The 24323-nt window shown below is 40.0% G+C and overlaps 1 protein-coding gene across 1 annotated transcript in view; it reads right to left on the bottom strand.

Moving 5' to 3' along the window:
- THSD4 (thrombospondin type 1 domain containing 4) overlaps nucleotides 1–24323 on the bottom strand; it is a 642120-nt gene that overhangs the window by 76189 nt on the left and 541608 nt on the right. The window contains exon 8 of the mRNA XM_025389817.1: nucleotides 23289–23558. Coding sequence (XP_025245602.1) covers nucleotides 23289–23558 — 270 coding nt within the window. The remainder of the gene's footprint in view (nucleotides 1–23288; nucleotides 23559–24323) is intronic.

Raw genomic sequence — 24323 nt, 5'->3', positions numbered from 1 at the left:
AAAAAAAAAAAAAAAAAAAAAGAAAACCCTAAAGAAAAAAATAATGTAGGTAGGTGCCAAAATGTTATTTAAAACTCATCCTGGTTAAAAAAAAAAAAATTACAAAATTGGAAATAGACATTCTTACCCCAATGATGAGCATGTAGTCATATATTCAATTATAATATTTATTGAGCATACATCCATTTTCCTTGCTAGTAAAAATTAGGGGCATTCACATTAAAATCAGAGATAGGTTAAGGATATCTGCTATTCAGAGTGATTCCTCTTGGAAAGGAGGAGGCAATATTATAATTATTTCTATATGGTATGATTATATCATTAGAAAATGATAAGAATCAACTCAAAATACTCAGAATTTATAAAAGCTCAACAAAGTTACCAGACAGAGGTAAATATAAAAAAATCCATAACTTTTCTGTATATTGAGAAGAATTTTGGAGATAAAAAGGAACAGATTCCATTCTTGTTGTCGTCATCATCATCATCATCATCATCATCATCATTATACCACAGCAAAATATGATTAAATACCTATGATGAATCTTTACAAGAAATGCAGAGAATCTATATGGAAAATAAAATTTCACTGGCAGATATAAGCTATTTGAATAAATGGTAATAAATGCTATGTTCTTAGACTGAATGGTCTTGTTGTTGTTTTGAGATGGAGTCTTGCTCCATTGTCCAGGCTAGAGTGCAGTGGTATGATCTTGGTTCACTGCAACCTTGCCTCCTGGGTTCAAGTGATTCTCATGCCTCAACCTCCTGAGTAGCTGGGACTATGGGTACCTCCCACCATGCCCAGCTAATTTTTTGTATTTTTAGTACAGACGGGGTTTCACCTGTTGGCCAGGCTGCTCTCGAACTCCTGACCTCAAGTAGGTCACTCGGCTTGGCCTCCCAAAGTGCTGGGATTACAGGCATAAGCTACTGAGCCTGGCCAGACTGAACATTTTAACCATGTCTACTCCTCCCAAACCAATTTATAGATCTACTACACTCTGGGCATGATTCAGGTTCAAATTCAAGGATCACGTTCCTTAAGACATTGACCACCTAACTCAAATAGCAGCCTGCTCTTCCAGTGAGCACTCGTTCTCCTCTTCCCCTGTTTTATTTTTATAGCATGTCTCATCATCTGAAATTACCTTTTTGTTCTTTTGTCTCCAATCTCCCCAACTAGAATTTTATAAATGCCATCAGGGCTGGTGTGCCCTTTTCTCTAAGTATTCCCAGTACCCAGAACTCCACCTGGCACACAGTAAGGACTTAGTACATGCTTATTGTATGAATTTAACACAATCACATGAAAACACCTATAGGATTTTTTTTCCTTTCCTGTTACAAAATGGTTTCAAAAACTCACCTGGAATAATGCTAGATTGTCTAAAAATTGTCATTGAAAAGAAGCAAGGCTGGGTGTGATGGCTTACACCTGTAATCCCAGCACTTTGGGAGGTCAAGGTAGGCAGATTACTGTAGTCCAGGAGTTTGAGGCCAGCCTGGCCAATATGGTGAAACCCTGTCTCTACAAAAAATACAAAAATTAGCCGGGCATGGGGGTGTGAGCCTGTAGTCCCAGCTACTTGGGAGGCTGAGGTGGGAGGATCTCTTGAGCCCACGGGGGTTGAGGCTGCAGTGAGCCGTGATTGTGCCACTGCACTCCAGCCTGGGCAAAGCGTGAGACTGTCTCAAAAAAAAAAAAAAAAAAAAAAAAAAAAAAGGAAAGGAAGTAGCAAAAGAGGGAAGAATTGCCATGCCAGATACTGAAACACATTTTAAAGCTATGATAATCAAAATACTCTATGTGGTACAGAAATTATTTGACAGATAAGTGGAATACAATAAATAGTAAGTATGCGACTTAGCATATTCTACACATTCCAATGTTAAATAAATGAACCACTCAACAAATTGGTTTAGAAAATTGGCTAAACATTAGGAAGAAATCTACCTTCTCATTTTATACTATACCCCAAGGTAAATGTTAAAAATGTTGAGAAAAAAAAAAAGAAGCCAGGTACAAAACAATATATGCTGTATTATTCCATTTATATAAGGTTCTTCTAAAAACAGACAAAAACTAATGTATGGTGTGAACAGTCACGGTAGTGGTTCTTTCTGCGGTGGGAAGGTTAGTGACTGAGAGGGGACACTGGAAGGGGCTTCTGGAAGCTGATCAAGTTCTATTTCTTCATCTCAGTACTAGTGACGTGACTGTGTTCACTTTGTGAAAATTCATCAAGCTGTACTTACAATTTTGAATAGAGAACTTTTCCTGTGTATTTATACTAAGCATTTCAATAAAAAGCTTATCCAACAGATAAGTAAGTGCTAAGCCAGCCAATGGCTCTGGTCAGACAATAGGCTTTTGGCACTTAAACAGGTGTCTCTTTTTCACTTGTGCTCTGAGAAGAGGGGATAAAGTTATGTGATGAAAGTTTTAACTTACTTAATTGTAATGAATTCAGCAGGTCCATAAGGACCTTGGGTTGAACCATGTCTTCATCCTTTCCAGGAGAGGTCTAATATCACAGGGGCTCCAAGGGTCCCTATGCTGAATGGTACTGAGAGCCCATGCCCATGACCCTCACGTGCTGACAGCAGAAATTTCATTGTTCTCTGAGGCAAGCTGAACACTTTAAAGACCAACACATCAGAGAATAGGAAGTCAGTATTCATATTAAAAGTAGAATGTCTAATAGCCCAATCCTCAGACTTGCTAGGTCTGAAATACAAGCATTGATCAACTTCTGTTTGCCCCCATGAACATCTTGGTACCACCTCAAGTCAATGAGCTGAGTTAGGGGACAGCATATTTACTGGACACAATTTAAACAGTGCTTAATCTTAGTTCACTATCAGTTAGTTATAAAGGCATGTGCCATGTAAAACTTTTTTTTTTTTTTTTTTTTTTAAGACGAAGTTTCGCTCTTTTGCCCAGGCTGGAGTGAAGTGGCACCATCTCAGCTCACTGCAACCTCCACCCCCTGGGTTTAATCGATTCTCCTGCCTCAGCCTCCTGAGTAGCTGGGATTATAAGCTCGTCACCACACTTGGCTAATGTTTGTATTTTTAGTGGAGACAGGATTTCCCCATGTTGGCCAGGCTGGTCTGGAACGCCTGACCTCAGGTGACCCACCTGCCTTGGCCTCCCAAAGTGCTGGGATTACAGGCATGAGCCACCATGCCCAGTGTGCCATATAAAATTTTGATACTGATTGTTGGCTTGATAAGTCTAGAAAAAAACTGTCTTTTGCTTTGGAAAGTTATTTATTGTCTAGACAAAGTCTCAAAGCACAATTATGTGGATCTCTAACCATATAATCCTGGACTAATTTGTATAATAGTAACAACAATTAAAATGCCATAGTAGGGTTGGGAGCAGTGGCTCACGCCTGTAATTCCAGCACTTTGGGAGGCCGAGGCAGGCGATCACTTGAGGTCAGGGGTTCAAGACCACCCTAGCCCACATGGTGAAACTGTTTCTACTAAAATACAAAAATTAACTGGGATTGATGGCACATGACTGTAATCCCAGCTACCTGGGAGGCTGCGGCAGGAGAATTGCTTGAACCTGGAAGGAAGAGGTTGCAGTGAGCCAAGATTGCGGCACTGCACTCCAGCCTGAGCAACAGAGTGAGATTCCATCTCAAAAAAAAAAAAAACAAACACACACTAGTAATGACATCTGATGTTTATTGAGTATTTTGTGCCAGTCATCGTGCCAGATGCTTTACCAGTTTTATCTTATTTAACCTTTCCAACAACCCTATGAGATAAATATTATTATCAATTCATCTTACAGGTAAAGAAAATGACATATGGAGAGGTCAAGTAAGTGACTGAAGGCCACAGAGCCAGGAAGTTGTGTTGCTGAGAGTAGAACTCTTAACTTGCACAATTCTGCTCATATTGAAATGTTTGAGACAGTACTTTGAGTCCTTCGGCCAGTAAAACTGATAACTCAAATTTTTCTTAAAATTCCAACTGAGTCCCAGCCATGCACAATTTTGTAAGTTGAGAGGCTAGCAATGATGTGGTGTATTTATTTAGAAGAAATCTTAATGCAGCTGATGAAATCCTTTCTCTCTGATCAACACATTTTTACCCTATCAATAGAAATGATCTTACAGGGTAATGTTGGTCTTCTGGCAGCAATTCTAAAAACTCGGCAAATATGTGATTTGTTAGGGATAATTAAAAATCAAGGAATTCAACTTAAAGGATTCATGTAGGACAGGCTCTATGCTGCCTACTGAGAACCTGCTGTTTGGATTGGGACCTTTGCATGGGAGAAGCCTTAGACAACCATTTAGCTTTGGTGTTCCCAGAACTTACCAACAAGACAGGAAAGGCTGGACTAGGTTTCAAAAGTACTGCTTTAGAGACAAGGGAAGGGATTTAGCTTCTTTCAAATGCAACCACTCCCCTCTTTTTAAAGAGGACTGATTACCTCAATTTCCAACTCCCAAAATTACTTATCCATGTTTTCTACTCTCATTTGCTCCAGATCATCTCAAGTTTCCACGCACAGTTTATCATTCCATGATGTAGCAGTACTGTGGTGTGTATTATATTCTTCTATCACAAGGTACTCAACCTACAGTCACTGATTAAAAACATACACAAAAACTCTAGTTTTCTAAGATGGTCATATTTACTGTTTGGAATCACAGAGCCCACCGACATAGCAGTATCCTTGTTACTAGTCACTTCCCCTCCCTCAGACTCTTCCTTTAGGCCAGGCCTTTTTACAGCAGCCTGTCCCCCTCCTCCTCTGACTGTCCCAAACTGTCTGTAGAGCAGAGACAGGACCCTGTCACAACTCTCCTCCAGCCAAGCACCTTCAGATTGAATACAAAGGATGTGGTTCAGGATGAAATAGGTCTAGCCGTATCCTGTATTTGCAGTCTCAAATGTCCAGGTGACCCTCACTTATTTCATAAGACACTAAGTCCAGAACACGCCTCACATTCTTCCTTCTCTGCACCTTAGCTCGTGCTGCTTCTTCAGATTGAAATGTTATTTCCCCTATTTCTTCTGAGAAAAGCCTACCCATCCACCAAAACAAGGGTGGGCAAACTACAGCATGAGGGCTAACTTCAGCAGCTGGCTTTTTCGGTATAGTATGTTTTATTGGAGCATAGGCATACCCATTCATTCACATATTGTCTATGCTGCTTTCTCACTACGCAGCTGAGTAGCTGTAACAGAGACCAAATGGCCTGCAAAGCCCAATATATTTACTATATAGTTTTTCCAAAAAAAAAGGTTGCCAACCCCTGCTCTACAAGCCCAGTTTAAATACCACCTCCCCAGATGTCTCCTCTGATTATCCTATTAGAGTTAATTTCTCCATCCTTTGCACTTCCATAGCACTCGGTCTCTTTTCAAAGTCATCAAAGGATTCTCAAATGGATAGTAAATGCATTTCAGGGAAGGGGCCATGTATCATTCAACTCTTTCCCTTCATAATATATTGTACACAGTAGGTGCTTATAGATATCCATTGAAATGTTTAATTATCTTGCAGGAATATCAATTCAGACAAAGGGCAATGTTTAATCAAAGAAAGCAAATCAGTCCTGATTCACACTAAACACTAGATAATAAAGGGAAAAATAAATATTGATCAATGAGACAAATTCTGCCCCCAAAGCATAACAAATATAGGCGTGACTATAAGGCCACAAAGAAAGTTACAGGGTGGGGCTATGTGAAAGTATATTTTCCAAGGAAGAACACGAATATTGACTCAGAATGCAGACAGAAGGGGTGAGTATTTCCCATGCTGACATTTATATGGTTTCTAATTCAGAGAATAGTGTCTGGCTTGGGGACACAGTAGGGTAGAGTTAGGAGATGCCAAAAGTTATTCTTAAAGCTGTTGATGCTAAAACAGCCAGAGTAAAGCTAATAAAGGCGGTTCATGATGAGAGGGAGAAAGGAGGCTTATCTTCAAAGCCCACCCCTTCAGTGACTTATCTGCAAGAATTAAAGGTTTAGAAGAAGAGCAGAATGTGCCTACAGTTCTGCTTAATAAAACAAGGGGAAAGGGTGCTCAACTTCTCCCATGGGAAGGTAAGGCCTGAAGAGAGAAGAGGGCAATCTTAGAAGGCAGGTTTCACATTTCCGAAGCTCTGATGCTCATGAGGAAGGAAGAGAGGCTCCCAGTGAGAACAATAACCATGGAGAAGCAAAGGGTGGGTCGTCCCCAGCTGTTGGTTAAGAAATCTTCAAGATTACTGTTTTTCTCAGGAGTCACTTCTCTTTCATTAAGTCAACTATATTTACTAAATGTTGTTTAAACCTTAGCTAATCTCTTCTTGGGGCTTAACTTTTATTAATTTCCCAATGTGGCAGCTGAGTGATCTAACATATCACAAAAAAGCAAGACTTTGATTCAAAGAGGGAAGGCTTAAATGCACTTCCAAGTGGGTTAGGGAATAGACGGATCTAGGGACCGTGTTATCCCCACTGGACTTGCAGATAATGGATTCTCAGCTATTATCCTAATCCAGGTAGGAGACCTGGGAGTGATTAACAGCCCTGCTGAAGATGCTGTCCTTAGGCGCTGCTGCCTAGAGTGGGCTAGGAGACAGTGTTACTCTTCATGCAAGGATAGAAGTGTCAAATCACTTCCATAAAAATTCAAGACTCAGCCAGCTCAACAGCTGTTTCCTGCATTTGAGCAAAGTATCCCATTAAGTGTAGGAAAACAGGTGTGGGCATTTTGCGTATTTCTGAGACAGACCATACAATTAAAAGCAAAATCAAACCACAGCTTAACTATTCTCCCACAAAATGAAAGGCAAATCCATGTACAAACAGGCAAACTCAATCTTACATTTCCAGGGTAGCTAGGTGCTAACTATCAATATAAAGCAGAAAATGTGAAACAATGAACAGAAGGGGGTGGGGCAGAGTTGATTTCCTTTTGTTCCAGTATATCTGAAAGCTTTTCAAGGCAAAGTGACTCTGAAAGTGAAAAGAAAGCCCCTGTAAACAGACGTAAGGACATCAGAGCTGTCCTAAATCAAAGGGAGGTGCGCTGTCAGACACAAGGTGGAAAGTATGTAATCCAAAAGTAAGTCCAGGAGTGCTAAAACAAACAACAGCATCTTTCCAAATCACAGCAAGAGGGCACAGTCTCTTTGGCATGGAATCTTTGTTTTGTGAATATTTGGTTTTGGACAAGAGTCATAAAAGCTTGTGGTGAAGAAAAGGCAAGAACTGAGTCCAAATAAAAAACAAATACTCAGTGATCACTTTCCTCATCTACCAGCACTGACGAGGAACATTCAGCCAAGAGTCAGGATATCACTTGGAGTTGCTTGTGACTTAACCATCTCCTGGGGCTGCCATGACCTGCAGCAGGTAACAAAGCCCAGCTCAGCATCTTGTCCTGATGCCTGAGAGCAGACCACTGGTGCCTATCATATCACCTGCTTAAATACTTTTTCAAAAACACACTTGAAGTGTTGGCGAGAATGTGGAGACATTGAAACCCTGGTGGGAAGACAAAATGAGGCAGCTGCTGTAGAAAGCAGTTTGGCAGTTTCTCAAAAAGTTAAATATAGAGTTACCATATGACCCAGCAATTCCACTCCTAGGTATATACCCAAAAGAATTGGAAGCAATGACTCAGACAGGTAGTTGTATGCCAATGTTCATAGCAGCATTATTCACAATAACCAAAAGAGGGAAACAGCCGAGGTGCCCATCAACAGATGAATGGATAAACAAAATGTGGCATATACACAAAAATGAAATGAAATTCTGGTACATACTACTGCAGGGATGAATCTTGAAAACATTATGCTAAGTGGCATAAGCCAGACACAAAAGGACAAATATTGCGTGATTCCACTTGCATGAGGTTCCTGAATAGGTCAGTGCCTGAGGCAGAGAGTTGAAGTTACCAGGGGCTTGGAGGAGGGATAAGAGGGGGGCTATTGTTTATTGAATACAGCTTTTGGGATAAGAAAATATTCTGAGGCTGGGTGCGGTGGCTCACGCCTGTAATCCCAGCACTTTGGAAGGCCGAGGCGGGCAGATCACGAGGTCAAGGAATCGAGACCATCCTGGCCAACATGGTAAAACCCCATCTCTACTAAAAATACAAAAAAAAATTAGCTGGCCATGGTGGCACATGCCTGTAGTCCCATCTACTTAGGAGGCTGAGAAAGGAGAATTGCTTGAACCCAGGAGGCAGAGGTTGCAGTGAGCTGAGATCATGCCACCACACTCCAGCCTGGGTGGCAGAGCGAGACTCTGTCTCAAAAAAAAAATTCTGAAAATGGATCATGGTGATAGCAATGAATGTACTTAGGGCCACTGAATTATATAACATCATTAAAATGGTAAATGTTATGTTTATATATATTTTACCACAATAAAAAGAGAAAAAAACACACACTTGATGTTTTATTTCTCTAAAATGTTGTACTCTTTTTAAGAGCTGGATACTCTTTTAAAAGCTAGTTCCAGAAGAAGTCTGCTGAGGCAAGATGGTGCAAGTCTAGTGATTAGTAACTATGGAGATTTAGCCCAAGGATTCCCAAAGGGAGCATGGGACGCATGATTGTAATCAAGTTTGAGGTAGCAGTGGGGACAGGGATGGAACAGTGAGGAGGGTGCAAGACGGCTGCAAGGAATTTAGTGGAACATGTCTTTCTTCCAATGGTTGGGGAGGGAGAAGACACAAATATCACCCCAACCCGCCATATTTTTCTTGCAAATGGCCACAGTCATAAACATGCAGTGAAGGTCATAAGTGAGGCCTGTGCCCGGGTTCAAGTCCTGACTCCACCACTCACAAATTGTTTACCACAGGCAGGTCCCTCAACTATAAAATGGAGATGATGACATTAGTTCCCACCTTGTGTGAGTGTTGTGAGGACTAGAAGGAGGAGGTGGTGGACCCAGGATTCCAACTGTCTAGTGAGTAGCAATATGACTCCAGTACTATGAGTGACGTCTCATGATCAAGAGGGGCTAAGATGTCTGAGCACAGAGCCCCAACACTGGCTGCACACCATGCATGGGCCTCAGGAGAGCCAGCACGGCCTTTATTTCTGCATCCACACCACTCAGCACAGTTCCTGGCTCATGGTGTGTACTCCAGAGAAGAATGTCTAAGGCTCTGTTTGTCTTCAAGGAGTGCACGGTCTCACCGGGAAGAGCATAGACATGTAAACAGATAAACTACAGTAAAATATACATAAGTGCCAAGCTGGAGAGATGATCAGAGTTCTATGAGAATCTAAAGAAAAATTGACTTTCTTTGCTTTTCTTTTTTTTCTTTCTGTCTTTTATTCTTCTGCCATGTATTAAGAAAGCAAGAAAGGACTCCAAACGCCACAGGGCCGGCTATAAAAAGGCATTTTAAGATGGCACTTCTGTTACTGGGGCTGCCTCACAGCCGTTCAGAGATAAGCAATCTAGGGGCCCACTACCAAGAATTGAGTGAAATCTGGAAAGTAAACCAAAGGAGGGGGATTGGACTGGAAGCTAAGGATTCAGAGTGAGCTGATGAATGTGAACTTAATGGTACATAAAATGGTCATTCCAAGAAAACCTTAGATATTTATTGTTATTTTAAAAACATCATTCTGAAATAAGTGACCTACAAAACTTCAGCACTGAAAGGGATCTTAGTGATCAAATAGGCCAGGGTTTCTTACTTTAGCACTATTGAGGTTTGGAGCTGAATTATTCTTCATTGTGGGAGCTGTCCTGTGCACTGTGGAAGGGTTAGCAGCATCCCTGGCCTCTATCCACAGATGCCAGCAGCACCCACCTCCCCCCTTCTCTGCCTTCACTGTAACAATCAAAATGCCTCCAGCCATTGCCAAATGTATGGGGAGTGGGTGCAAAATAGCCCCCAGTTGACACCTACTGACATAGGGAAAAGGCCTTCTATCTAGAAAGGACATTGGAATCACCTTAAAGTTTAAAAATAAATCCTGAAGTCCAGGCTGTCAGGCTGTGCCCCTGACCAATTAAACATGCAGGTGGGACTCAGGCATCATAATAGTTCAAACATGCTTCACACAGCATGCCTCCCACAGCATGCCTCCCATGACTGCAATGTGCAGCCAGGGTGAGAAGCACTGATCCAGAGAGATACGGGAACTGATAGTGTTGACATGCTGGGTATTTTACCTACATTTTCTCATTTAAAGTTAATAGTTCTATGAAAGTGTAATTGTTTTCCTATTTTCCCTGTGGGGAAACCAAATCTCAGAAAGGTTAAGGAACTTGTCCAAGAGCATCCCAGCTGGAAACAACAGCTCTGCAAAGACCAATTTCAATAGGCAGAGCTGGACTGTAAATGGAAGACAAGGCCAAGAACTGGAGACTAGATAAGAGCAAGAGCAGAGAAATGCCACTTAGATCACTGGATGCGGCCTGGGGCTGGGTGAGTAAGGTGGGGAGGCATAAACATATCACCACACATTTATACTCCTAGAGAAATCATTCTCTGATTAGAATGAGGTCGGCACAGGAGACGTGCAGAAGAAGCATGTCTACTTTTCTTTCTCTTTTTGTTCTTCTGGGAAGAGGCAACTACTCCAACAGTCAGCTGGATGCAAAAGCCGTAAGAACACACAACTGTAGCAGTTAAATCAGGTAGGCTTTTGATGTCTAAGAAGAAAGGTATATAGCCGGGCATGGTGGTGGGTTCTTATAGTCCCAGTCACTCGAGAGGCTGAGGCAGGAGAATGGTGTGAACCTGGGAGGCAGAGCCGAGATCTCGCCACTGCACTCCAGCCTGGGCGACAGAGCAAGACTCCGTGAACAACCTGCTCCTGAATGACTACTAAGTAAATAACAAAATGAAGGCAGAAATAAAGATGTTCTCTGAAGCCAATGAGAACAAAGACACAATGTACCAGAATTTCTAGGACACATTTAAAGCAGTGTGTAGAGGGAAACTTATAGTACTAAATGCCCACAAGAGAAAGCAGGAAAGATCTAAAGTTGACACCCTAACATCACAATTAAAAGAACTAGAGAAGCAAGAGCAAACACATTCAAAAGCTAGCAGAAGGCAAGAAATAACTAAGACCAAAGCAGAACTGAAGGAGACAAGACACAAAAAAACCCTTCAAAAAAATCAATGAATCCAGGAGCTGGTTTTTTGAAAAGACCAACAAAATTGATAGAACGCTAGCAAGACTAATAAAGAAGAGAGAGAAAAATCAAATAGACACAATAAAAAAAATGATAAAGGGGATATCACCACTGATCCCACAGAAATACAAACTACCATCAGAGAATACTACAAACACCTCTATGCAAATAAACTAGAAAATCTAGAAGAAATGGATAAATTCCTGGACACATACACCCTCCCAAGACTAAACCAGGAAGAATTTGAATCCCTGAATAGACCAATAACAGGCTCGAAATCGAGGCAATAATTAATAGCCTACCAACCATAAAAAGTCCAGGACCAGATGGATTCACAGCCAAATTCTACCAGAGGTACAAAGAGGGGCTGGTACCATTCCTTCTGAAATTATTCCAATCAATAGAAAAAGAGAGAATTCTCCCTAACTCATTTTATGAAGCCAACTTCATCCTGATACCAAAGCCTGGCAGAGACACAACAAAAAAAGAGAATTTTAGACCAATATCCCTGATGAACATCGATGCAAAAATCCTCAATAAAATACTGGCAAACTGAATCCAGCAGCACATCAAAAAGTTTGTCCACCAAGATCAAGTTGGCTTCATCCCTGGGATGCAAGGCTGGTTCATCACACGTAAATTAACAAACTTAATCCATCGCATAAACAGAATCAATGACAAAACCACATGATTATCTCAATAGATGCAGAAAAGGCTTTTGATGAAATTCAACTGCCCTTCATGCTAAAATCTCTCAATAAACTAGGTATTGATGGAATGTATCTCAAAATAATAAGAGCTACTTGTGACAAACCCACAGCCAATATCATACTGAATGGGCAAAAACTGGAAGCATTTCCTTCGAAAACTGGCACAAGACAGGGATGCCCTCTCTCACCACTCCTATTCAACATAGTGTTGGAAGTTCTGGCCAGGGCAATCAGGCAAGAGAAAGAAATAAAGGGTATTCAATTAGGAAAAGAAGAAGTCAAATTGTCCCTGTTTGCAGATGACATGATTGTATATTTAGAAAATCCCATTGTCTCAGCCCTAAATCTCCTTAAGCTGATAAACAACTTCAGCAAAGTTTCAGGATACAATATCAAGGTATGAAAATCACAAGCATTACTATACACCAATAACAGACAAACAGAGAGCCAAATCATGAGTGAACTCCCATTCACAATTGCTACAAAGAGAATAAAATACCTAGGAATCCAACTTACAAAGGATGTGAAGGACCTCTTCAAGGAGAACTACAAATCACTGCTCAACAAAATAAAAGAGGACACAAACAAATGGAAAAACATTCCATGCTCATGGATAGAATCAATATTGTGAAAATGACCATACTGCCCAAGGTAATTTATAGATTCAATGCCATCCCCATCAAGCTACCAACGACTTTCTTCACAGAATTGGAAAAAACTACTTTAAAGTTCATATGGAACCAAAAAAGAGCCCACATTGCCAAGACAATCCTAAACAAAAAGAACAAAGCTGGAGGCATCATGCTACCTGACTTCAAACTATACTACGAGGCTGCAGTAACCAAAACAGCATGGTACTGGTACCAAAACAGATATTTAGACCAATGGAACAGAACAGAGGTCTCAGAAATAACACCACACATCTACAACCATCTGATCTTTGACGAACCTAACAAAAACAAGAAGTGGGGAAAGGATTCCCTATTTAATAAATGGTACTGGGCAAACTGGCTAGCCATATGTAGAAAGCTGAAACAGGATCCCTTCCTTATATCTTATACAAAAATTAATTCAAGATGGACTCAAGACTTACATGTTAGACCTAAAACCATAAAAACCCTAGAAGAAAACCTAGGCAATACCATACAGGACATAGGCATGGGCAAGGACTTCATGACTAAAACACCAAAAGCAATGGCAACAATATCCAAAATAGACAAATGAGATCTAATTAAATGAAAGAGCTTCTGCACAGCAAAAGAAACTACCATTAGAGTGAAGAGCAACCTACAGAATGGGAGAAAATTTTTGCAATCTACTCATCTGACAAAGGGCTAATATCCAGAATCTACAAAGAACTTAAATTTACAAGAAAAAATCAACCCCATCAAAAAGTGGGCAAAGTATGTGAACAGACATTTTTCAAAAGAAGCCATTTATGCAGCCAACAGACACATGAAAAAAATGCTCATTATCACTGGTTATCAGAGAAATGCAAATCAAAACCACAAAGAGATACCATCTCACACCCGTTGGAATGGCAATCATTAAAAAGTCAGGAAACAACAGGTGCTGGAGAGGATGTGGAGAAATAGGGACACTTTTACACTGTTGGTGGGACTGTAAACTAGTTCAACCATTGTGGAAGACAGTGAGGTGATTCTTCAAGGATCTAGAACTAGAAATACCATTTGACCTAGCGATCCCATTACTTGGTATATACCCAAAGGATTATAACTCATGCTACCATAAAGACATACGTACCCATATGTTTATTGCGGCACTGTTAAAAATAGCAATTGGAACCAACCCAAATTTCCATGAGTGATAGACTGGATTAAGAAAATGTGGCATATGTACACCATGGAATACTACGCAGCCATAAAAAAGGATGAGTTCATGTCCTTTGTAGGGACATGGATGAAGCTGGAAACCATCATTCTGAGCAAACTATTGCCAGGACAGAAGGCCAAACACTGCATGTTCTCACTCGTAGTTGGGAATTGAACAATGAGAACACTTGGACACAGGAAGGGGAACATCACACACTGGGTCCTATTGTGAGGAGGGGATAGGGGAGGGATAGCATTAGGAGATATACCTAATGTAAATGATGAGTTAATGGGTGCAGCAAACCAACATGGCATGTGTATACATATGGAACAAACCTGCACGTTGTGCACATGTACCCTAAAACTTAAAGTATAATAATAAAAAAAAATGTACACCTGAAGTGGCATAATCCAGTGGAGCTGAAGGCTGTTTCTTGTCATTGCAAGGAAATTGCAAGGAAAACTAAAGAGTTTTGTTAAGCAGTCACTGATACATATTAGAACCTTGAGATAAAGCAGGGAAAATATGTATTAAAATATGTATTAAATATCATGCTAGGCAATTTGTGTTTATCCTACTGAACCCTCATATGCCTCTAAGAGAGAATGCTTTTGTATCTGTCTGCCTGTCTGTCCCGTGCCCACGCACACTCAGAGGAAGCCTGCCTGACCACAGCCTGGCAGCGGGCTCTGCTCCATTTGGAGAAAAGGACTGTTGCAAAAACAGATGAAAGTAATTGTGGAGGAAAGCCACTGAATGCACCTAGAATAAGCAACTATCCATTATCTTTATAAATATAAACTGACAACTAAGGACTGATCATCAGACATTTAGAAGAAAACTAAACAAAACAAGGGCAAGTTTTAATAAAAATTCTTAAAAGCTAGTTATAGAAAGAAAAATCCTTATTTTGGTGAAAGGTATCTGTCAGAAAACCAACAGCCATAAAAAAATGGACAAAATTGTGTATACCTATGTAACAAACCTGCGCGTTCTGCACATGTACCCCAGAACTTAAAGTATAACAAAAAAAAAAAAAAGATTAAAAATTTTCACTACAGAGTAACAGATAATTTAAGCAGAATTGAAATGTAAGATAAAGGCTAATATTTTGGATAGATATCACCAAAAAATGGTTATTACTAATTATGTATATGAGTTCTTAAAATCAATAAGAAAACCACAAGTGCAATTTAAAAATGTCAAAGTCATAGAGTATAAAGAACAATAAAAATTAGTGGTCAGGAAAATGCAAATAAAAAATATCTAGTAAGAATTAAGTACATTTGTAATTTTAGTTTTTTAAGGGTATGAAGAAAGAGTTCTTTCATGTGCTTCTGGCAGGAGTGTAAATTGGTACAACGACTTTGGAGAGGAATTTTGCTTTATTTTCCAGAATTTTCAGTGTGCATTCCATTTGCCCTACAAATTCTCCTGCCAGGAGTCTATCCTACAGAACTATTTATATAAGTATGAAAAGATATACATATTAGGATATTCATGGAAGCAGTACTTGTTAGAGAACCTTTAAGTTTTCTTCTCCAAGAATTAGCTCAGTTTCTTCCAGAAATAACTTTTCCAGCTATTTATCTTGGGCATTATCTTTCATGCTATAGGCTTAAGAAAATGTCTAGTGGTCCTTGGTTACCCATTCATGTTATTTCAGTTATCCATTGGCATTTAAGACAAAAGCAATGTGAAGGTTTCCTGAGAACCCTCTGCACCTTGTGAGAGTTTGTTAACAGGCTAAGTTCTACAGAGTCAGAGAGTGGGGTACCAGTCAGCAAGCTGCCCTTTCTCCAATTCCACAATGAAGACAGAAGTCTTGCAGCACCCACCTCTCATCCATGTCCTAGTTCCTTTCCGTATTTGGATGAGGAGGCAATGCCAGCATTCTGAACGTGTGCGTCTGCTGGGAGTGGGGGTGCCTGTTCCACAGACAGGTTTTTTCACTTCTTTCCCCATTTTCAGTCACATTCTCCCCTTCTCCCCTCCCTTTTACCTGCTGTCTTCCAGGCTCAGAGCCTCTTGGGGCTTCATCTCACAGGCCAGCCCCTCCTCATCCCAGACCCCCTCTGCACACCTGGGCTGTGATTTCCTCTGCTCTGTTAGTGAACATTCTCCCATTTGCTTTCTGTCTTCCAAAAACCTGTTAAAATCATTTGCTCACTGATGCCCCCACTCCAGTCTTCTTGGTGGTTTTAGGTCACTTTTTTTTTTTTTTTAATTAAATCCCTTTAGTATCATTTTGAAGGAATCTTTGGAGAAAGGGAAGAAAAGCTCACGTGCTCAGTTTGTCATCTTGAACCAAAATCCTAAAGTATTATTTGTAATGTTAGAAAACTAGAGGCAATCTAAACATCCTTCAGTAGGGAAGTACATAAATTAATAATGCTACATCCATTGTATGGAATACTCTGCACTAAAAAAATTAATAACTTAGCCTTATATGTATTAATATAAAAAGATACCCATGATATGACATTAAAATAAGGACACAAATTGCAAAAAGTATGTGTAGTAATATCAATTTTAGAAAATATCTATTTATTGGTACTTACAGAAAGGGCTGGAGAATACACAATGAACTGTGAACAGTGGTTATTTACTGTCAAGTAGTCTTTACACTTGAAGGCAGTAGCTCAAGTGTGAAGTTTGTATAAAGAGGGAATTTTACCTTTTTGCTCTATTTCATTTGTCTTGCTTGAAATTTTTACAGTGAACATGCAAAAAATATTAGAAATTAATTGTCATACAAATGTAAGACATCATAGTATTTAAACGTCCAATGTTTCCCATAAAGAAAGCTGTTCAATGAATAAATTAAAGCTTGCAAATTATAGGTGATCCATAATACTTGACTTTTTTCAATGCTGACCATTATTGTTATTCAAAACTTTTAGGAGAACATGCTTAAAAGTAAGCATACTGCCAGTTTATTTTTGAAAGCCTACAGATCTTTAAAAATTCCTTCCAAGTCTAAAACTCTATGACAGTCTAACATGTTGGCAGGTAGTACAGGTCTTGTATAATCAATTTGTGCTTGGGTATGCTTTTATGTCTGATTTCTTAACTGTTGTATAATGACATTAGTAAACTGAACTGACTGAACTATGCCAAACTTTGATATTTCAGCTAAAATAATTTTACAGTATCTTTTATTAAGAAAAAGGCAAGTAATACAAAATGTCAATCATTTAAATAAACATTTTTCCCCCAAATGGCAGAGTTCAGAATAATTCACATACAAAAGGAGAATTCATAGCTTACACTAGATATAGGAGTTCTAAAGTCTTTCCCATTAAAAAAAAATTTAGGACTCTAGAACTCATGAAAGTCTATATTTTGGAGCATGTAAACAAATTCAAATAAACAGAAATTTGGAGCTCAAGTCTGCAGAGTTTCATTAGTTTACAACCTCAAATGAGATGAATAAACATCTTATCTCCTGAAACATGTGCACCATTAAATGTTATGATTTCTCTAGCTTTGCTTGGAGAAAAGAGTAAGCATTGTGGTGAGTTGGCCTCTTCCCCCAGCTCTACATAGGCCACTCCTCCTATGAGTTATGGCTGGGAAGGGGCCAGACCCAAGGCCTTCAGAATCTGAGTCTAGTAGGCTAGACCTTGATGGTCGAACTAAATTAAGCCAGAAACTCAGAGTTAAGTTTAATGTACCATCACTATAAATGTATCAGCCAATGTTTCTGGAATACATACCTCCTTTTTCTATTTAGTTTTTAAGTTTTAAATTTCAATTTTTATATCTTAACTCTATAATTACACCTTTAGTAAGTTTTAGTAAGTCTAAAGCTTTTTGAAATAAGCAAAGTATTAATAAATAATGTCCAGTGTTAAAGATCAGAAGGACACGTATGTGAAAATGCTTTGGAGATTGAAGTATTATATATGTGTGGTATGACTACTATTATGAACTAAGTGAGAAGCCTAGGGTGAGAGGAGGGACAGGATCAGGAAAAATAGGGGTACTGGATTTAATACCTGGGTGATGAAATAATCTGTACAACAAACCCCCATAACACAAGTTTAACTATGTAACAAACCTGCATTTGTACCCTTAACTTAAAAGTTAAAAAAAAGAGAATCCTAGGGATGCTCATTTAAATATTGAGGGCTTTAAAAATCATTTAAAATGAGTTGATTCAAAAAGAATAAAATACTAAGGAATACAGCTCACCAGGGAGGTAAAAGATATCTGAAACTTTAATTCAAAACACCACTCAAAGAAATCAGAGATGACATAAACAAATGGAAAAACATTCCATGCTCATGGATAGGAAGAATCAGTATCATTAAAATGGCCATACTGCCTAAAGCAATTTACAGATTCAATGTTATTCCTACCAAACTCCCAATGAAATTCTTCACAGAACTAGAAAAAACTATTTTAAAATTCATATGGAACAAAAAAAGAGCCCCAAAGGCCAAGGCAATCCTAAGCAAAAAGAACAAGGCTGGAAGCATCATGTTACCTGACTTTAAACTATACTACAGGGCTACAGTAATCAAAACAGAGTGGTACTGGTACAAAAACAGACACATACACCAGTGGAACAGAATAGAGAAATAAGGCCCAGAAATAAGGCCACACACCTACCACTATCTGATCTTCAACAAAGCTGACAAAAACAAGCAATGGGGAAAGGACTCCCTCTTCAATAAATGGTGCTGGGAGAACTGGCTAGCCATATGGAGAAGATTGAAACTGGACCCCTTGCTTACACCATATATAAAAATCGACTCAAGATGGATTAAAGACTTAAATGTAAAACCCAAAACTATAAAACCCTAGAGGACAACCTAGGTAACACCATTCTGGACACAGGAACTAGCAAAGATTTCATGATGAAGATGCTAAAAGCAATTGAAACAAAAGCTAAAATTGACAAATGGGATCTAATTAAACTTAAGAGCATCTGCACAGCAAAAGAAACTATCTACAGAGTAAACAGATACCCTACAGAATGAGAGAAAATATTTGCAAACTATACATCAGACAAAGGTCTCATATCCAGCATCTATAAGGAACTTTCACAAATTTACAAGAAAAAAAAAAACCATTAAAAAGTGGGCAAAAGACATGAACAGAAGACATACTTTTCAAAAGATGACATATGTATGGCCAACAAGCATATGCAAAAAAGCTCAATATCACTGATCATTAGAGAAATGCAAATCAAAACCACAATGAGATACCATCTTACACCAGTCAGAATGGCTATTAATAAAAAGTCAAAAAAGAACAGATGCTGGCGAGGTCATGGAGAAAAGGGAACACTTATACACTGTTACTGGAAGAGTAAATACTTTCCAATCATGGTGGAAAGTAGTGTGGTGATTCCTCAAAGAGCTAAAAACAGAACTACCATTCAACCCAGCAATCCCTCACTGGGTATATACCCAAAGGATGTAAACCATCCTACCATAAGGACACATGCATGCATATGTTCACTGCAACACTATTCATGATAGCAAAGACATGGAATCAACCTAAATGCCCAACAATGACAGATCAGAGAAAGAAAATGTGGTATATATATACCATGGAACCCTATGCAGTCATAGAAAAGAATAAGACAATGTCCTTTGCAGGAACATGGGTGAAGCTGGAGATCATTATACTTAGAAAACCACGCGGGAACAGAAAACCAAATACCACATGTTATTACTTACAAGTGGGAGCTAAATGATGAGAAGACATGGACACACAGAGAGAAACAACAGACACTAGGGTCTACTTGAGGGTGGGAGGAGGGAGAGGATCAGAAAAAATAACTATTGGGTACTAGGCTTAGTACCTGGAGATACAATCTGTACAAAAAACCTCTGTGACATGAGTTTACCTATATAAAAATCTGCACATGTACCCCTGAAGCTAAAATAAAAATAAAAAATAAGATTAAATGAGGTGATTAAATCATCATCTTCAGCATTAATAATACAGGTCTGCCTTTTTCATAGAAATCTATTTTCTATTGTTACTGGGGAATCTGTCATTTAAAAAAAATACCAAATATTTCACAGAGAAAGTTTTATTTGCATTACAAATAACTAAAGGTAATTCTAGAAACAACAGGAAACTAAAAAAAAAAATTGTAATCCTAGCACTTTGGGAGGCTGAGGCGGGTGGATCATGAGATCAAGAGATCGAGACCATCCTGGCTAACATGGTGAAACCCTGTCTCTACTAAAAATACAAAAAATTAGCCAGGCGTGGTGGCGGGCACCTGTAGTCCCAGCTACTCAGGAGGCTGAGGCAGGAGAGTGGCATGAACCTGGGAGGTGGAGCTTGCAGTGAGCTGAGATCGCACCACTGCACTCCAGCCTGGGCGACAGAGCAAGACTCCGTCTCAAAAACAAAAAAAGTTCTGAAATCTTGAAAGCAATGATACAAACATGAAGTGTTCATTTCCTTTATATTGCTTATTCTGCAGACCAAACTTATGCAAATAGCTGAGTAAATTTTGTGTATCGAATCAAGTTTTATAGAAAATACTGTTTTCATAGCCAGAATTCATAAGGTAAGAAAACCAGAACCTTCATTGTTACCTAGAAAATTGTGAAGAAACCTACCACATATCTCTTTGGAAAAGGTTTCAGTGTTTGACAACGTACAATGTAAAAAATAGCTGTCAAAGAGTTCAGAACAGCTAGATATACCTGGTAATGGTTTCTATATGATCTCAAGCAATCTCATGTATATTTACTTTTAAAATATACAGACTCCACAGAGCAGGAATAGTGGGTTTGGTAAAGAGAACACCTGTGAAGAGAAAAGGGCCATAACCAATGTACACTTTAAAAGGGTGAATTTTACGGCATGTGAATTATAGATCAATTTTTTAAAAAGAGGAGAATACACAAAGCACCCCAGGTGATGTAAGTGCTATAGAAGGAATCTCTGTTCGTCACCTCTGGAATCTGCTTTCACTAGAGCCTGCTCTTTTGTTTCTGTTCTCTCTCCTTTGCACACAGGACCTCATGTAATACTGCCATGGATGCTACCAATTTCATGTGCACCCCACTGATCTCTGAGCACAGGAAGTTGAACTCGACTTTTCGAATCACCTCTCCATTGACTTTTTTCTTTTCTTTCTTTTTTTTTTTTTTTGAGATAGTGTCTTGCTCTATTGCCCAGGCTGGAGTGCAGGGGCACGATTACAACTCACTACAGCCTTGATCTCTTGGGCCCAAGTGATCCTCATGCCTAAGCCTCCCAAGTAGCTAGGACTATAGGCATGTGTCACCGCATCTGGCTGATTTTTAATTTTTTTTGTAGAGATGTAGTCTCACTTGATGTTACGCAGGCTGGTTGCGAACTCTTGACTTCAAGCAGTCCTCCCGCCTTGGCCTCCCATAGTGCTGGGATTACAGACATGAACCACCCTGCCTGCCCCTCACTGACTCTTGGTACTTCCATTTTCCCTCTGCCTTCCCTTCATCTATTTTAGGGAAAGAGGAAATGTTTATTCCACGATTTTGATGGAATCAAAACTGACAATCTCTCTGAGACAAAAGAAAGGGAATGAACATTTTTCAACTGCCTAATAGGTGTCAGGGGCTCTGCTGAGTCTTAAATATCTGCTATCCTATTGAATCGCATGACTACTTATAAGGTGAAGATTCTTATTCCCATACTCCAGATGAAAACAACAAGGCTTTGAGAGCTTCCTCCATTCAGACATCCAGTGGATATTCACCCAGATGTCTATTTTTTCTTCAGGGGGCACAGCTTGAAAACTGCTTACAGAATAGAACTAACTATAGCCAAGGAAAACGTACTAACAGCAACACAAAACTAATAAAAGTGGCATTGTTTGCCGGTACATTTGAACACAATCACACTTCAAATCATCCCCAGAAGAACATTTCCCATTCTAGGAGGCATGATGTTTATGGAGATGTGATCTCATAGCAGTACAAAAGAAAGGAGGAAACACACAAACACTATTTTTCACTATTAAAAAGAATATACAAAGCACTCACTGGGAAACTAGGTTTTCTGCCACTCTAGTGGCTCCTGGGTTTGCCAGAACAAATTGAGCAGTTTTTCTTTGATTGGGTTTGTCTCAGAGTCCCATCTGCCATCCCTTTCTCCTCCCCCCAATAAAACCAAGTTAGTTTTGGCTGCATTTGACTAGATGGGGAAGGAAGAGCTGCAGAATATGGAGCTCCTGGGTCTGGAGTTAATTTCTGGGTGATCCTGATATTTGAAAGTTGCAGACATAATAGTCTTCAACTGCTGCAGCCATTGACTGCTGCATGGCCAGTGGCACACCAGAGGAACTCAGGTTCCGAGGCTGCCCACGGATATCATCTCTTGACAGGCTACCACACCTGGAGCTAGACTGCCTGGGTCTCAACCTCACCTCCACCTCGTTATGGCATGGTGACCTTGGCAAAGTACATAATCTCTCTGTGCCTGCTTTCTTACATGTAAAATGGGGATGGGAATAGCTTCTTTTCCCTGTTGAGATAATTCAAAGATTGAATGCGTGTAAAGCATTAAGAATAGTGCCTGACACATAGTTTGTGTTAGGTGGGTAAGTTCCTGTTCAATAAATAATTAAAAGATAAAAATGAATATTGCCATTCATTAAGTAGCTTAAACAAATGGCTCCCTTATATTATTTTGTTAACTGATTTGTACATGCTTACATGTATTAGAAATTCGTAAAAAGTAATTTGTTCAAGACCAGGCGTGGTGGCTCATGCCTGTAATCCCAGCACTTTGGGAGGTCGAGGCGGGCAGACCACTTGAGGCCAGGGGTTCCAGACCAGCTTGGCCAACATGGTGAAACCCCATTTCTACTAAAAATACAAAAATTAGCTGGGCGTGGTGGTGCATGCCTGTGGTCCCAGCTATTCAGGAGGCTGAGGCAGGAGAATCACTTGAACCTGGGAGGCGGAGGCTGCAGTGAGCTGAGATCGCACCACTGCACTCGAGCCTGGGTGACAGGGTGAGATTCTGTCTCAAAAAAAAAAAGAGTAATTTGTTCCACCGGTTTGTGGTTTTTATCAGATAGAATGCAAATAGCTCAAAAGTCCAGAAGGAAGTATCAATAAAGATCTTTTTGCAAAAATGGGTTAAAAATGGCCTCTCAATATTGATATTGCCCAAAATGATTGCTGGAAGATTCCACAGCTTTTCAGAAGACATGCACACTACTATGTATAGGTCTGCTGTCCCAGGCAGATGAGGCCGAAAGAGGAGAAAAATGGCTTTTGCTTTAGACCTCCAGGGAGTGAAGGCATAGACAGGATCAATTGTCCCTGGCCACCTCAAATCCCAACAGAACAAACACTAGCTGGTCTCCGCACTTTGCAAAGAGCTTCTCCCATCTTAGAGCAACAGTTTGGGCTGTTATCCACTTTATAACCATGTTTCTCTTGGGAGAAGCAAAGGCTGGTTTAAATGTATAGATATTAAATATTTATCTGCAAGAAGGACTTTTTTTTTTTTTAACGTTCTCCACCCAAGCTTCTCATTTCAAGGCGCAGGCCAGGCGGTACTTTGGCATTCCCCAGGGACACTGTCTGCATGCCCCAGGACTCTCGGACACTGCTGTGTCTATCTCACAGTTCTGAAGGAATACATCATCTGGCAGGGACAGATGGCTTTCTCTGGAAAAAGACCAAGCTTACCCAAATAGTTGTTGCTCTTGTACATCTCCGTGATGTTGATTTTTGTGGCTCCCTGGGGAATCTCCACGACGCGGTGGTAGCCCAGGCTGGTGAGGGCATGCTTAAACACGCCCGACACAACCTGACAGCCTGTGTTGTCTCCTCCACACACCCCACATTTGTCCACGACTTTGTCGGAGCCTAGGTAGTCATCACAGCCAATGCTCTGCAAATAGGCAGAAAACAAGAGACTCTTATAGTATGTATCAGGAGCAGGCAGGAGGAAGGAGGGGAAAAGATCTCTGGGCAAGAAACTTCTTTTCCAGCTATTTATGAAATGTACGTTCTAGGAGTGGGGTGGGAGCCACAGACAGTAAACCAGATAAGTAAATAAAAAACAGAGTTTATTTGGTGGTGGTAAATGATCAGGAGAAAAATAACACTGGAGAAAAGACTGGGAAGATGTAGGGTGCTAGAAATTCACTTAAACAGGTTGTACACTGAAGTTGTTCTACAAATCCCCGTTGGACTCTGGGAGGGGAGAAGATGGTCTGTGCTGGAATTTTTATACAAAGAATCTCTCTTGAATCATGACAAGCACCACACCTGAAACTGGGGTTTGCCCCCAAGTCGTCTCATATATGCTACACTTAGCAAAGTATCACCAAAAGTAGTGTTCCCCGGACCAGTTTCTTAGGAAATTGAATTGTTTGGGAGCTGAAACTCTACTGGTAACTGTGGCTCTAGAGGCCTGAGAAACAGGACTTTTTCTTGTTACCCCAGAGCACTTTTCCCAGAGCAGAAGGATGAAGGTAAGCAAGAGCCAGAAACATCAACAAATGGGATCATAACCTGCTAAATCACAGAGTGCTGTTTGTGGAGCCGGTCTCATCAATGTATAAAGGAATTCTGACTTTCCTGAATTCCCTCCCCCCACAAAAGGAATCTTCCCATTACGCATTCTAGGATCTTTTTGCTTTATCTCTCCCTC

This window comes from Theropithecus gelada, chromosome 7a, assembly GCF_003255815.1.
Source record: "Theropithecus gelada isolate Dixy chromosome 7a, Tgel_1.0, whole genome shotgun sequence".
Lineage (NCBI taxonomy): Eukaryota > Metazoa > Chordata > Mammalia > Primates > Cercopithecidae > Theropithecus > Theropithecus gelada.
This window is presented reverse-complemented; position numbering and strand designations above follow the sequence as displayed.